This window comes from Blennius ocellaris (genome assembly GCF_963422515.1).
Source record: "Blennius ocellaris genome assembly, chromosome: 18".
Classification (NCBI taxonomy): domain Eukaryota; kingdom Metazoa; phylum Chordata; class Actinopteri; order Blenniiformes; family Blenniidae; genus Blennius; species Blennius ocellaris.
Window position 1 is genome coordinate 2,238,772 of NC_137667.1, and position 16,633 is coordinate 2,255,404.

At 46.3% G+C, this 16,633-nt stretch overlaps 1 protein-coding gene across 1 annotated transcript in view; it reads left to right on the forward strand.

Moving 5' to 3' along the window:
* The window catches only part of kif26bb (kinesin family member 26Bb), a gene marked incomplete at both ends in the record, with an annotated part of 31,062 nt that extends 17,244 nt beyond the window's left edge, over window positions 1-13,818 (forward strand). The window contains 8 exons of the mRNA XM_080513978.1: window positions 420-691; window positions 1,556-1,733; window positions 1,851-1,989; window positions 2,331-2,490; window positions 3,183-6,336; window positions 8,669-8,838; window positions 12,089-12,239; window positions 13,691-13,818. Coding sequence (XP_080370104.1) covers window positions 420-691; window positions 1,556-1,733; window positions 1,851-1,989; window positions 2,331-2,490; window positions 3,183-6,336; window positions 8,669-8,838; window positions 12,089-12,239; window positions 13,691-13,818 — 4,352 coding nt within the window. The remainder of the gene's footprint in view (window positions 1-419; window positions 692-1,555; window positions 1,734-1,850; window positions 1,990-2,330; window positions 2,491-3,182; window positions 6,337-8,668; window positions 8,839-12,088; window positions 12,240-13,690) is intronic.
* Window positions 13,819-16,633: the final 2,815 nt, after the last annotated feature.

Here is a 16,633-nt window from a genome sequence, read left to right on the forward strand (position 1 = left end):
ACTGTGGATTTGGCGTGATCTCCGTCACTTGATTGATTGATTGATTGAGATTTAATTTGAATATGTAAAATAAAAATAATGTAAAAATAATAAGTATGGATATAAAATAGCCATGTATATAAACACACACATACTCAGACTCGTATACAGACATATTGATACACATGCATATAAAATAATTTCATAAGGAAAAGAATCACTCCTGGACTACATTCTACATATTCGAAAAGGAGTGAGACGAAGTGAGCAAACACTTATTTAATCCTTATTTAATATGTTTTCCAGCTCCAACAAAATACTGCGAGGACTTTATGCTTATTGATTATTGCGTGATTCTCAATGTGACTTACTTGGTCTGGTTTTCTTTGTCGTTTACGATTGAGCTTGGTTACGAATGCCACTTTTTCCGGCCTCGTCAGGCTCCTGGTCCAGCATGGTGGGCAGCGGCGAGAGCCACCAGAAGCTGGGCGTCATCCCCTGCGCCATCTCCTGGCTCTACGGCGCCATCGAGCGGCGCCGGGAGAAGACCTGGACCGACCTGACGGTGTCGGTGTCCGCCATGGAGCTGTGCAGCGGCGACGAGGACACCCTGAGGGACCTGCTGGGGGAGGTGGCCCCCTCGTCGGGCGGCGTCCAGGACAGCCCCAAAGCCCACGTCAGAATCCAGGAGGACCCGGTCAACGGGATCCAGGTAGGAGGAAGAGACGTCCGTCCGCGGCCCGTTGACGCGCTCCTGTTTGTGCACGCAACGATCCGCTGACCCACGTCGATGGCCGATTGCTTGTTGAGCCGATCCGCATCGAAAGCCCCTGATTGAATTATTCCTGCTGGCCTGATTATGTACATCCTCATCAATCTTTGCATGCAGAACTAACGCAAATCGAGAAAGCAAAGCGCTCGGGGAGGACGTTTTTACTGCTGATCACTGACATGTTTTTGGCTCAGCTTTGCTGCCAGTGCAACCGAGACGCCGTTTAGTGTATATTTCACAATTGCGGGGGTTGTTTTACGGGTGTTTTTACTGTTTTAAAATGGAAAACGTTTCCAACTATTTGAGTTATTATATTATATTAGATATTGCTATCGAAAAAAAAAGAAAATGCAGTTATAATTCATGAACGGGTGTCTTCAACAGTCTGCATAATTGTTTTACACGTTGCTTTTTTCCCCCCTGTCTCTACTGTCAAAATCTCTGTTTTAATTATGAGGTGTGAGTAGCACCACATGGTGTCTTTCCTGCTGCCGAGATGAGGCACAATGGATTGTGCCTTGGCTCAGATAAGTGATTAAACCCGATTAGGCCGCAGTACAAACTACATGTAATCACGTTACGGCGGCGCACGTCGCTCGCACTGCTGTTTGTTAATCACTCGCCCAGCGTGTCAATTAGTGGAGGTGTGCAGGTCTCCCCACTTCCCCAGCAAACACTTAGGAGACGCGCTCTTATTCATTAGCGTCGTTAGGAACTAGAAATCAAGAGGTATATACAAGAAAACCTCTCTTGGCCGACCAACGAAGCCCGTTAAAGTGCCTGTCGTATCTTTTCACTCCTCAGCTGCGTAACCACAACCGCGTGAAGGCCCCCACCGCCGAGCGGGCCGCCTCCCTGCTGGACGCCGCCGTCGCGGCGCGGCGCCACAGCGACTTCGTCACGTACCTGTCGCACAGCTCCGTGATGTTCTTCACGCTCCACGTCCAGCCCCCGCGCACGGAGAGCAACACCGTCGGAAAAGGTGGTGGTGGGGGGGGGGGGGGGGGGAGGAAATGACCGCGTGGCCGCCGCGTCCCCTCGTTCGCCCAGTTCCTCTGACACGTTTGGCGTTCTTCTGTTTCTGATGTTCCGTCCTCAGGTTCGCGCGGCTCCACGAAGTTGACCCTGATCGACGTGTGCAGTGGCATGAGGGGCATGAGCAAGAATAGACCCCCGCATGCCGAGCTGGGACCCGTCGTCCTCGCTCTTCTGAATGGATATAAAACCACACCCAGCAAGTAAGAATGCAGCGTCAAAGAAGTAGGGTTGCACCGATACCCGTTCAGAATCTGCTGTGTCTGTGTGAGCTGGACTGGCTCCGCCCACACATTGTGCCAGAGCAGAGCTGCCTAAATTGTGGGAGGAGTCAAAGGGGGAGGGGCCTACCTTGATTGTGATTGGCTAAACCCCTGATGACACTATATAGGGTTTGATTTCTGATTGGCTGGTTGGAGCAACACACTTTTTAAAACCTTGGAACAAGCCGGGGAGAGAGAGAGAAGACATTTGAAAGTGAATTCTTTGCTCAATGTGACCCCTTTCAAGCTAACGTCTTATCGTTTGTATTCTTTTTGCGCAGGGGCAGTAAGCTGACGATGCTCCTTCGAGAGTCCTTGGGTCATGCTAATTGCCACATCGCAGTGATGGCCGACGTGGTCGATTCGTTCAAACACCTTCAAGAGACCTTCTCCACCATCCAGCTGGCGTCTCGCATTCGCAAGACACAGAAAAGGGCGAAGGTACGACGCACATCCAGGGACGTTTTGTCAAATTCATCAGCCTCCAATAAATTCTCGAGGCTCATCCAATACATGATACTTCAGCTCATCTGGGGGCCCAGAAAGTTATTAGGTTCAGAGTCCACAGCGTTTTCTTGGTGTTTCAGGAATGCAACATGTGAATAGGATGACACAATCTGCCAGTTTCACTGTATAAATTGTGCTTTTATTTTGCATCCGTTTTGTGGGAGATCAACCCTCGGTGACGTCCCACTCACACAGGAGTATTCCAATGAATATTTTACATGTACGGGGCCCTTTTTAGCATCTCTATAAATAACGGAGCTCTACAGACAGGCTTTACAGATAATCCGTAACACGTTTGCTTGTAGTTTATTTGTGACAAAGCAGCTTCCTCATTCCTGAGCTCAAGCCGTTGTGTTCACTCCATGTAGAAGCAGATCCACCTCCTATGTGGAATAAAACAAACAACCTAAAAAACCTAAAATAACAACAGGAAATGCCTCTTTAATTAGTTTTTACAATGATATCTCCACATAGTGCTAAGACACAATGCCCTCTTGAACTAGCTGAAGTGCACCACACACTTCACGCGCTCCAGGACTATTTGATCATTGAACTTGCTGATTGTTGTTTTGGATTTTAAAACAGTCGCATGTCATCTCTAATAGAAAATGATCTGTATTCCACAGCAATCCACCTCGTGCTCTCCTTGCGGGAGGAGTTTGACCAGAGAAAAGAGAGGACCGGCGCCGTTGTCCCTGCGAGCTTTTCACTCCACTGACGAGGTGGACGTGGACACTCGTCCTTTCCGCCTGCGTGGCGAACTGGACGACCGCTCCAGCAGCGACCAGTCGTGTGACACGGTCATCCAGATCGACTTGGATGGATTGGTTCACTCCAAAACCGCCCCAAGGCTTGCACAGCCGGAGTTTGTGCCCATCATACCGTCCCTGCATCCGAACAAGGCCGACCTGGAGGACCTGGAGTTCACTGCTCTCCTCCAGGAGCTGTTGAGGATTCCCCAGCTGCAGGGAGAGAAGAAGTCGGAGGAAACTGCTCAGGAGCACGCGGACCTCCTGGGCGCCGTCCGGAAGAAACCCGAGAGGGACTGCCTCAAATGTGACACGTTCGCCGAACTTCAGGAGCGGCTGGGTTGTATTGACGGAAGTGAGGTGACAATAGATCTTCTGAAGTCTTCCCTGAACGGTGCTTGTTACGGCAACGTCACGGCCGAATCGCAGCCGCAGAGGGAGTCGAGGACACGGGGAGATGCCGAGGTGCCCGAAGCGCCTCAGACGGCGTTGAATCAGGGGTCGGGTTGCACTCAGGCCTCCGTCAGAGAGAAGCCGACAGATGGTGCCTTCCCCGGAGACAGCTTTCAGAGGGAAGACTCGGGTCTGTATGACTGCGAGGAGTGCAGCGCAAACAGTTCCAGCGAGGAACTGCTAAACCAAGCCGTCAGCCTAAACCTGACCTGTCGGGCTGAGCTTCCCAACACCGGAACTCTTAAATCAGGTCACGGTCGGGACGTTGATACTCAAGGCAAGGTTGCTCGTCAGCCCCCGGAGAAACAACAGAATGCGGAGGCTGCCGATTGGTCCAAACCAGACAAAAGAGCCTCACCGATTGGCAAGAGTTCTCCCATATCTCCGTCCTCCTCCTGCACCTCTTCGCACCCCGTTGCTAAAGGTGTGGTGCTCGGTGACGTCTTGCATCGCAGCCCTGTGCGCGACGTCAAGGAAATGAAAGCCACCATCACAGTGACTGTTCAACAGCCGCTGGACCACAAAGGTCAAGATGAACTTGTCTTCTCAATGGTGGAGGAAGTGACCATCAGTGGAGCGTACGAAGGAGGGAGCGCAGGAGGGAGTATCATTTGCATCAGAGACCCCGTCCAGTCACAGGGACAAGATCAAGGCTCAACCAGCTCACAGCCAATCAGGATCATCAGTAATGTCAGTGATGAATCTGCAGCTGCAAATTGCTCTGACATGACAAAAAGGTCCGGAGTTCAGCAGGAAACGTCAAATTCAATCCCCGAAAACCCCAAATATCAACCACGAAGGGAAAGAGGATTCCTGCCTTCATTTATAAACCCCATGTTGATCGATACAGATGTGGAATGTGAATTCAACGGTGCTAAACAAAAAGAATTTCCTCATGAAGCGTCGGTACGAGTCAAGTCTACGCCCGAGACCCAAAGAAATAATGCCGAGCGTCCGAAAGATGACAGATTTTCAGAGAAGAGCAGTTCCGAGTCATCTCCTGCGGCACATGTCAAAAGGTTCGACAAGCCATGTTACCCGTCGAAAGTCCAGATTCTATACAACACGTCCATCCTGGAAGATTTGTGCAACAAACCTCCAGAAAACACAGCGTGTGAAAAGAGACCACATAAATCAGACCAGGCCCACCTCAGAGACAGCGAGCGTGTTTACGCCACTAACAGCCCCGTGGTCTCAGAGGGGGGTGAACTCGTTTGCAGACATGTCGGGAGTATCCCCAAGAGATCTGGTGTTTCACCTGGTTGCCAAGAAACCACTCTGGCTTCCTCTAAAACAGGCAGTCTACCCCGGGCCTGGCAGGACGCCAGCCACCAGGACAGCTACTCTCGCCGTCACATGACCGACGACCGCAGAGACTCAAGGGGGGTGACATCATTCACTCCCTGCAGCCCCGGGGTGACTCTGGAGAGGAGGCAGGGAAAGCTGCACTCCCCCGCGAACCACGCCCTCCTTGTCTCCTCTCCTCGAAAACACGGCTCGGACTTCAAGCAGGATTCAAGCCACGTTTCAAAGAAGTGCGTCGGCTCTCTGTTCGACGCCTCCAGTCTAACTATGAAACACGATCACGCAAAGAGGAGGCTGAGGTCACCCGGCGAGGACAGTGGCAAGCTTTTCAGCTCCAAGCTGGAGCAGCTGGCGAGTCGCACTAATTCCCTGGGGAGGATCCCGAGGGACTTTCCAGCCGGCCTTGAAAGAGGCGGCAGCAACACGTCCGTGAGCTCTAAAGGAAGCTCCAAGGGAAGTCTTGAGGGGGGCTCAAGGACGCGGTATAAAGGACACAGTGAGGGAGACAGTACCTTTCCCAGGGCCAGCAGGAGCCCCAGGAAAAACCCTCGGTGTGATCAGAGCCACCATCACTTCTTCCCTTCTGAGAAACCCTCCTCTCAATCCTCCAGACACCACCACTCCAAGCTCTCTGCCGTCGGCAAGCTGAAGATATCGACGCCTAGAGTCCGTCGACTGTCTGCCCCGAGCATCAAGAACCTCAGCCTGTCCCACAAGAACCTGCAGCAGTCCATCAACCGCAGTGCCAGCCTCTCCCCGGACGATCAGGCGGCCAGCTTCGAGCGGACGTCGTCCTTTTTCTCCTCGTCTCCACCTCGGTCTTTCCGCTCAGTCAGTCGGACGCCGAGCCAGAGCTCCACGTGCTCCTCGACCAAATCCGCCATCCAGGGGTTCGTGAACGGCAGGATCTCGGACCTCCTGAAGGAGAGGCCCTCCAGCCCCACGTCGGCGGGCCCGGACCACGTGGCCCCCTTTCCCTCGCCGTACAGCCAGGTCACGGCCCCGCGCATGCCCGACCGCATGAGCGGGCACGCCAGCGACACCACCAGCGTGCTGAGCGGCGACCTGCCGCCGGCCATGGGCAAGACGTCCCTGCACTTCTCCAACCGGAGCAGTCTGGTGAGCAGCGGCTACGGCAGCATGGCGAGGGACGGCGAAGCCGCCTCCAACAGGGATTCGGTCAGCGACCGGAGCGGCTCCGCCCTCAGCGTGGCTCGCAGCAGCCGATCCTCTCGGAGAAGGGGCAACGCAGGTAAAATGCCTGGATTGAATGGCCCAGCATGAACTGAAGTGGACTAAGTTTCCTTTCGTAAAAAGACCCAAACCCTTTACTCCGTATGCTCTTAGCACTAGTCATGTTTCCGCAGGCATGAGGATAGTTAACCAAATCAGATGAGTGTGGATGTCTTGAAAACATTTTAGGCAACTCGATTGTATATTTTAGGTTGATTTGTGCTAAATGTGTAACCTTGTCTGAATATTGCCTTGTATTTAATGTTGTCGCTACATGTCCTGATCTTTTCTTTTGAAGCTACACTAACCCTGTGTTTTGTTACCAGATTTATGCACAAAAGCCGACTTTACTACTGTTAAATTTTGTGGCACTGCGCACTGTACATCCCAAATAAATTACCTCAACGAAAAAAGACGAGGCAGCTAATTGCTATTCATATTCCACATGCACCCCCGTCTCCAAACATTGATTCACAGCTCTCAAAATGCAGCGGGTTGTTTAGTGTTTATTAAACAGACTTAATCATCATTTCTTAATCATCATTTCTTAGCATGACTTTGCAGAGTTTACAACCACGTCAGGATGAATCATCAGCTGAACGGTGCTTATGTGAACTTATAGGGCACTTTCCTATTGATCCTCAGTATTTACCTCGTAATCAATAGACATACATGAATGTTGATAAAAAAACAACGTATAGGTGACTCGAATCTTCATCATTTCGACCTTGTTTACATGACAACGTTACATTTCATTGAAAAAAAGTTCAATTTTTGGAGCCATTTTAAAAATGTTTCATTTTCAGCTGACTGGCTAACTAAGGACGTTCCTGACTGACTGACCGACTAATTGACAACCTCCCTGACTGACTGACAAACTAACTAACTGACTAACTACCTCACTGACTGACTGAATAACGACCTCCCTGACTGACTGACTAACTAACGAGCTAATGAACTAACTGCCTCACGAACTAACAAACAAACAAACAAACAAACAAACAAACTAACTAACTAACTAACTAACTAACTAACTGACTTATGGACTGACTGACGAACAAACGAATGGCCTCACTGACTGACTAACGGCCTCACTTGCTGACTAACTAACCAACTAACTAACCAGATAACCAACTAACTAACCAGATAACTTACCAACTAACTAACCACCTAACTAACCAGCTAACCAACTAACTAACAGCTAACCAACCAGCTAACCAACTACCTAACTAACCAGCTAACGAACCAACTAACATACCAACTAACTAACCAGCTAACCAACAAACTAACCAGCTAACTATCCTACCAACCACTAACTAACCAGCTAACTAACTACCCAACCAACTAACTAACTAGCAACTAACCAACCAGCTAACCAACTAACTAACAGACTAACTAACTAACCGAATAACTACCCAACCGACTAACTAACCAACTAACTAACCAGCTAACCAACTTACTAACCAACTAACTAAATAACTAACAACTAACCAACCAGCTATCCAACTAACTAGCCAGCTAACTAACTAACCAACCAACAAACTAACTAACCAGCTAACTAACCAGCTAACCAACAACTAACCAACTAAATAACCAGCTAACTAACCAATCAACCAACCAACCAACCAACGAACTAACTATTTTACAACTGGTTTTTGTTTTCCTCTGACAAACTAACCTTGAGAATCGTTTCTTTTTCAAATAAAAACCCTCCAAGCTCAGTGTCTTGGTCCACATGAAACGCTCTTCCTTCACGCCGTTTGTGTCTCGCAGTCTGAACACATCACATATTAATGTGACGTTAATTAGAGACGACACACGTCTGTAGAATTCAGCCAGACCTACTTTCCTTACCTTTCCTTACTAAAAGCCTAATTGTGTAGGAAGCGCCATCATTAATATATGAACCCGCGGCCACGGCGCCTCCTAATGGACACAGAAATGCAGACAAACAGCGTCTGGGTGACACAGTCGGTTAAGAGAGACGCACGTGCACACGAACAGAACCCAAATATCTGGGATATAAAGAGGTTTGTATGGAAAACCAGCTTTATTCAAATTCCTGTAGGAGAATTAAAGCAGTGGTAAAAAGTAAGAAACGCATTTTATATCACATTTATGTTTGTGGTGTTAAACTTGAATAATAAGGCAGCCATCTTGAGGCCACACGGGGACACGAGCCTAGGCGCTAATGTAGTCCCTCATAAATACTAGATTACTCCCACATTTGCCCCACGCCAATGTCACGTCGACGTATCTGCTGCTGCTTCTCACCCCGACAGCGTTTTCACTTGAAAACGTCGTCGTTGTAAACTCGGGGGGGGGGGGGGGATTTCAGTGTGGTTTCACTTGCACGCCTCCTTCCGCTGTAGGTCCTCGCCACCGCCGTCCGCCCCGCGCCGCGCCCACGTCGCCCAGGCGCTCGTCGGGCGGCCCGCGGCCCCGCTGGGCGCACCGGGGGATCCCCGAGGCCTGCGAGATCAAGGTGTATGAGATCGACAGTGTGCAGAGGACGCAGGAAAGAGCAGGTGCTGGCAAACAGGTGCTGTGGGGTTCCTTCGGTTCCGTTTGAGAGGTTGAGACGCCGCGCCGCCATTCCGCCGCCTCTTTCATCCGACGGCGGCGGCCCACACTTTCTCAAACGTCTCGGCTGGAACAAGTATTCCTCTCACCTTATACAACGGACATACGCTATACTCTACCTAGGCATGTGTTATATACAGCATTTGGTATTTACCATATTGTCATAGACTATAATTTGATTATTTCCCATCATCAAATGTTTGGATACGTGTGTGAATGTATTGGGATTCTGTGTTTGAGTGCCACATGCCTGAAATGAATGAATTCAAAAACAAAAACAGACAAAAAACAAATCTACTCTGCCACAGGTTTAAAGGTGTATAATGAAAATATACGACTGTTCTGACTGACTGAAGGACATAGAATGAAAATATGATAAAAAACCTCATCACTTTGACTCAAATTGTTTGATATGCTACATGATGATACAACGAGACAATACGATTAACAGTTCTAGATATGATAGCGTGGCGTGATATAAAGCATCGTGAGCCTAGAGCTACACTCGGTAGAGCGCAGAATAGCGAACCGATAGCGTGCTAGCTCATATCGATGCTAACTCGCCTGCCGGGTAGCTACGCCACTGCGTGAAACACTGAGCAGGGAGCGTCTCCATGGCAACAACTCTGTCATCCGCTTTTGTATGGGAAGTTCTTTTGGTTTTTTTTTAGCAGCTTTCTGGGATTTATTCGGAAACGGTTAGTTGTTAGCATCCCAAAATCTAACCGGCTGGTCCTTGGACGACGACAAATCATCGCTGAAAAATCTGAACAGATATATAAATACACGCCGGTGAAAACGTAACCTTCCAGGCGAAGGTGAGCGTGTGTTACAATACAGCGACGTGTAAAAGAAAGACTGTAGCTCACATCGACCTGCTGTACAGTTGAAAGAAAATTTGCTTCGGGGGGAATTAAAAGGCAGACATAGACTGAAGTCCTCCCCCTCCCCCGATTCCCCCCCCCCCCCCCCCCCCACCCACCACCCGGGACTCAGACCCAGCTTCCAGGCTTCCGTGTGTGTGTGTGTGATTATATAATTAAGAGCCTATTTCTCGCTTAATAAACCTGCACTGAGCAACATGTAGAATAAATCCATACATATTACAGTACAAACGTACTTGAGCGCCGCCTGTGTGGTGCCTGCCATGACGTAACGCCCTGATGGCGAGGGGCCCAGCCCCAGGGGGACCAGACACCCCCCCCACCACCCCCCCCCCCCCCCCCCCCCCCCCCACCCCAAGCCTCCCACCACCTCAGCCCGGTGGAGGCAGGGCGACTTTGATTCAATTTTAATGACCACATGGGGGAAAACTGGGTCAATGCTGCTTCTGCAAGGAACAAAGACAACAAGTAGAAGCAAAATCTTGCTAAAATACAAAAAAAAAGAAGAAAAATCACACAAGGATTATAATTTTGCGTTGTATTCTCTTGTGTAAAAAGCATTTTGTGACTATAAGACAAAAGAGGTCCGTGCATTTACGCTTTTACTTGCATTTAATATGCGAGTATTGACGTTATACACAGTAAATAACCTTTAAGTTACTGTAGCCAGAGAATAAAATGTGCTTATGCTGCTTCAGTCCCCCTGAGGCGTTGACGTGTGGGAGGGAGAGACGGCAGGGAGGCGGCGCTCCTCATTCAACCTCCGAACGCCCCGGCGTTGTTCTCGCCTGCGCAGAACCAGAGATCCCGGCTGAACGAGTGTCTGTCTGCCGCACGGAGCCAAGTCTTTGTTAGGAGGCTGAATGAAGCGAGGCTACGTGGGACAGACTGGGAGTTTGGAACAGGCAGTAGACGGAGGGGCGCAAACAATTTATACATGTGGAAAAATATCATAATCACGATTATTTTGGGTAATATTGAAATCACGATTGTGTCTTTGAATTTGGAACAACATTTATTGAACATGTTTAAAAAAACTAACAAAAAAAACCCTCCTGTTAAATATATAAAAATATAGGTTGTACTGCACTCAATGTTTTGAAAACAATAAGTAAATAACTTTAGATACAAATACAAACAGTAATGAATCGTGTTGCTTTGCATTATATGTTGATAATTTGGCCGCCCTGTGAGAAAGCTAAGCTAAGTAATGCTAGTAGCCACCGTTAGCATTACTCAGCTTTAAAATGACACGTAACCAAAACCCTTGGTGCAACACGCCGTTATTATCATCGTCAATATATGTTGATTTATGTCAGGTACATCAACGGTGAGCAAGAAACCAAACATTCAGAACTTTTTCGGGAAATTTAAAAGTAGCAACGTAGCGCTAAGTAGCTCGCGCCGGCGCGTTTAGCTTAAATGTGTCGTAATTTCCTGTCTGACGGTGGAGACGGCACCAGAAATGCACCACGTGATCGATTTTCCTTGATTATGTGAATTTTGAGATCGCCTGGAGCCAAAATCGCCCTAATTTAGCGTTTAGCATCATGAATATGGAACACCAGGCAGGTTTAACAATACATATATATTATAATACACTATTCACTACATGTCAAGTGAAAATTCGAAATTTTTGTTTTGCGTTTTGGGATTCTGTTTATACACACTTTCATTTTCTTATACAATTGATTATTAATTCTATTTATCACAGTCAAAAATGCTTTAATCTTAGCATTTCTGCTAATGTATTTGAATTTTCAAATTTGACATCTCAAAATGAACGGGTGTCTTTTGAAAAATTTAAACTTAATCGTCATTTTCTTTTTCATTTGAGTTGAGTCACCGAATAAGCAGCCTTGTATGAGAAAGTGAAAATGCAATTTGGATGATTGATCGTTAATTTTTATTTACGAGTCAAAAAATGCAGTTTAATCTGAAAATGAAAAAAGTATTCCTGTTAATACATTTCAAATAGATTTTTGAGCCACATTCGCTTCCATACATGCTTGTTGCGGTGCAGCAAACAGCAATACCACCGATGACCTGTGGGGGCAGTGTTGAGCAGCGTGACCAGTGAAAGGGGAAAAAAAAAACAACAAACCCAACAGAAATGAGGAAAAACTGTGTGAACGTGTGCGTGGATACAAATATATCTACATTACGTCATGTGCTGCACTTACAACCCTCACGATCAATAAAAACCTGCTGGAGACACACTGGGTTACATATCCACCCTGCGGCCTTCCTCCAAAGTATTTTGGTGTTTGGTGTGGCGTGGATGAAAATAAAATCACTGATGTCTGTGTGTGTGTGTGTTTCCAGGGCCCAGCCAGCTCCAGTGCCAAGCCGAAGCTCCTGGAGCTCCGGCAGCAGAGGATCTCAGAGGTTGCAGCCAAACACAGCAGCGTGCAGAGGGAACTGAAGAAAGTCAAACACAGCAACGTGCTGGAGCCCGAAAAGTGGAACCAAGAAGGTGAGAGAAGCGTCTCCTGACGCGCCGTTTTGGCATGGACGCCATAGAGACACTGTCTCAGACCAGCAGGACATTAAAGAAAGAGATGCGACTGAATTTTACTCCTCATTTCAATATTAATTATTATTATACAATCAGATTATAAAATGTTTAGTGCTGACAATCAATTAAAAAAAATTATTGCACAATTTGCTGGAATTAATTGCAATTAATCGCATTGTTTTTCTCCTGAAGTCTGAAGCCTGTAATGGAAATCTATGGAAATAATGTCAACTCTGCACACAGAGACTATATTTAAATTAAAAGACTGTTTTTATATTGTCCTTTTAGCTTTTTGGTGAAACTGTTTCTCTCCAAGATCAGCAAATTAATTAGCTCATAAACATCTAACATGATTCTGGGTGTTGTTAGACTCCTGCTTGCTTTAGCTCCTCCCACTTGCAGCACACCTGACTGCAATGAGGGGCTCGTTCTCGGGCTTTTTCACAACCTTGGTGATGACATCATCATTAGATTCAGGTGTGCTGAACTCAGGGAGAGAATTTAAACCCTGCGGGACGGAGGCCTTTTGGTATCTACAGGTAAGAAAAAGCACGATTCTTCTCAGGGAAGTTGATGTTTTTCATTTAAAATATATGTATATTTATAGTTTATATATTTTCAATGCTAAAAATTTGATTTTTTTTTTACTAAATTCTACATTTAAAACACTTAACTTGTTGTCATGAGCTACTTTCATATATTTAGAAAGAGATATTTGCTCCGGCTGAAGCTCTCCAGCTCTGATATAAACACTAAAAAAAACACACAGAAGCTTCCGAGCTGCAAAGAAAAGAAAGCATTTCCCTTTCGGATGGATGCATTGTGAAATATTATCAGCATTAAGGCGTGGAAAAGATGTGGGAGTTAAGGAATCTCTGCGGCTGTTTACATTTAATTACACTTTTTGAAAACGGCTGCAACACGATCGTCTGTCCTCACGAATGTCTTCGTCGTCGCCATTTTCAGTGTTCGTGGCGTCGCGCAACAGAAATGTTATGTTTTCACCTGAAAACGTTGTTTTTTTGAAAGCGTATAAACGGGGCTGACGTTTCCACGGAGGTTGCCGTGTAGCAAACAGAGCGCAATACCGCCGATGACCTGTGGGGGCAGGGGAGAGGGGGGGGCAGTGTTGAAGACAGTCCAATGGTCGTCTGTCCACGGGAAGGTCTGCGCACTCCCATTGTTAATGCTCATAGCGTAACGTTGCGAAAACGCACAACAGCACCGCCTTGTGGCCCGACAGGCAAACTACACCGTTTACATCATTTCCGCCTCTGAGAGTCGATAGCAAACATTGAAAATGATCCTTCGCCGTCTGGTTGGTCATGTAGCAGGTAACGTAAACGTTCCCAAGTTCACGTTGATGTTTGTAAAACAGCTAACTAACCAAACCCCCCCCCCCCCCCCAGGTCGACTCTCTGGAGCAGCTGGAGGCGCTCCAGGTCGTGACGACGTCGTCAACGTCTGCAAGGCCAGCGTCACGTCGGCCACCAGGGGGCGTCGTCAGGACGAGGGAGAAAAGCAGCTGGTGTTGTGAATACATGAGGTGTGGGTGTGGAAACGTAAATGCACATAAATTAAATTTTTGTTGTTAAAAACCCTCATACATTATTCACGATAGGAAAAAAAAACAACAATAATTTATTTACTGCATCTCAAGACTGCAACATATCACAGAAAAACAGGGGACGGGAGCAAGAAGCAATTTAAGGAGCAATTCATCTTTCAGGCAGATTAAATTGCCAATTAGTCAGTCAGATGATATTTTTTTTTGTAGAAAATAAGCTTTTAAGGACTCTCAAGCCACAAAGGTTTAATTTAAGGCCATGAAATATTAATTTAAGGGAATGAATTATGGAAACAAATTGTGATTCCGTGGACACGAATTAGAAATTTGTCATGAAGTGGTAATTTGTGGCTGCGAAATATTATTTGATTATTATTTGATTATTATTACACAAATGAGTAATTTGCGGGCATAAAATTGTAATTTGTGACCATAAAAAAGTAATTTGAGGCCACAGAATGTTATGTGAGGTCACGAAATCTTAATTTGAGGCCACAAATTATAATATTGTGAAAGCAAATGAGTAATTTGCGGCCATGAAATAGTGTTTTGTGTCTAAAATAGCAATTTGAGGCCTCAAGAAAAGTCTTCCTTGAAGAGAAACACTGTTTATGCAACAGGCTTGATATGAGCTGTTAAAAACCAACGCAAAGCAATCGCTTCGAATAATCTGGTTTCATCCATCTCAGGCCGTTGTGTTGAGATTTGATGTGTGTGAACCTCGTCAGGTTTACATGGAGACGCAAACAATTCCATGTTTCTCTTATTAAGACACAACTGCTGATTTGATGTTTAGAGGTAAGAATTCAGGTCTCACACTCTGATGCTGGTGTCAAATTCCAGTCACTTTAGAAGTTTGTCATATAAAGGGCAAAAAAAAGCTAAATAATGGTTTAATGATACTGTGAATCTTCTTGGAAAAAATTGTATTATGCTCAGTTTTATTAAAACAAACACTGGACGTCTTTGTGATTCAGCATGTTGTCGTTCACTGGGAATAAAAGAGCTCTGTCGACACGCTTTGAATAAAAAAAAAAACCCGTCGAAAACAAACCCAACATGCAGTTATTGCTCATCAGATCTGAAGGTATTGCATGCATGCAGACGAGTGTGAGCAGAAAAGGACTTTCCAGTTCAGCCCTTGCAGCAGTATAATCAAAAACGACTTCCTCGCCTTCTTCTGGACTTCACTAATTGTTTTATTTATTTGCAGCTCACAAATAAAAACACAATCTTCATTTACACAGACTCATACAAACCTCTCAAGGTAAAAAAAAAAAAAAAAAAGTGACGTTTTTGTTTATGTTTAAAAATAAATGTGACTTTATCGACCTTCTGAAAATAATTGATGTGATTTGTTGGAAAACCGAGACACCTGCTGGACAAAGTGCAACATTGCAGCAATGACAAGAAGAACTATTTGGGCCTCCGGGCTCCAGAATGGCGATGAATAAAGTCCACAGTACAGTACTGACCTTATTCCGCCCCGCCCACTTTTACTTCTGTCCCACACTTCCGTTTGAAACGCACTTCCTGTGCCAGCGAAATCGCATTCGTTTCAACGGAGAACTACTGGGAAGACTTGCATCTAAAATATCATATGAGGTAGGTTGCTTTGCGCCAAATGTGCTATGATCATGTACACCAACGGGTAAACGATGCATTGCTTCTGTTGATAGTTTGAAAACGACTCTGAGGTGTTTTATAGAGCCTGTTGGCCTTCTGTGTGCTCAGTACGGAGCGACCTCTTCACTGAGGAGAGCAAATGTAACCGGTGTGGTTTTCCTTCTCTGCGCTGTGATTTTTTTTGTTGAATGAAGAGATCTCAGAACAAGGCCTGTCTTCTGGATCACTTTGACTCTGTTCCTGTTTCAATGAAAGACATTACATGAGCTGGTGTGCCTCGGCAGCAACTCTCCTCTTCCTCTGTAAGCAAACGCAACACGTGTTTGAACTGATGCAGGAAGCCGACTGCTAAGCTAACATAGCGGTTAGCTTTTCACCTCCCACTGCCGCATGAGTACATTTTTAATGCACAGAACGTGACTAAACTCGAGGAACATCATTTTCACACTGGACACAATCACCCACAACACTCAACACAACTTTGAAAGACATGAATTTTTAGCCTATAGACTTTAACAAAGAGGAGCGTGCTCAAGCTCCGACAGTGCAGATTACAGCTCTGACCGGAGTGCGCATGCACGGAGCACCTTGCCGTGGCAACACACGAAAAAAAAAACCTTAGAGGGACAGGCACGCGAACAGCACACATGAGCGTGAAACAACACTAACAAGTTGTTTTAGTGAAATACACCAGTTATTTGTGACAATCTGTTACACAAAGAGCAACAATCTGTGTGGAAACACAATATTCCATATAGAGCTGACTTTATTACAGACTACAGTCTAAATCAGAGTGTGTCCAGTGCTACATGCTGTCATTATCGTGCCGCAGCGCGGAGTTGGCAGTGTTTACAAGACGACAGGCTAACGTTGCTAACTAGTTAGCTTCCAGCCGGTCTCGCGATTCTTAAGCCACGTCTTGCTTAGGAAATTAAGGCGTCTGTTAAACAAACCCAGCGACTAAAAACAACCCAAAACATGCTTTGTAAAGATATGCAGCATGTCCATGTCGGGAAACATTTAGCTGCTGCAGGAACAGAAATAACCATAAAGCTATTTGCTATTAGCAGACACAACAAAATCAATATGAAATAGCAGATTAATACAAAAAGGCTAATCGAGTAGCAGGGTTAGGGTTAGATTTTAATTAATGCTAGCT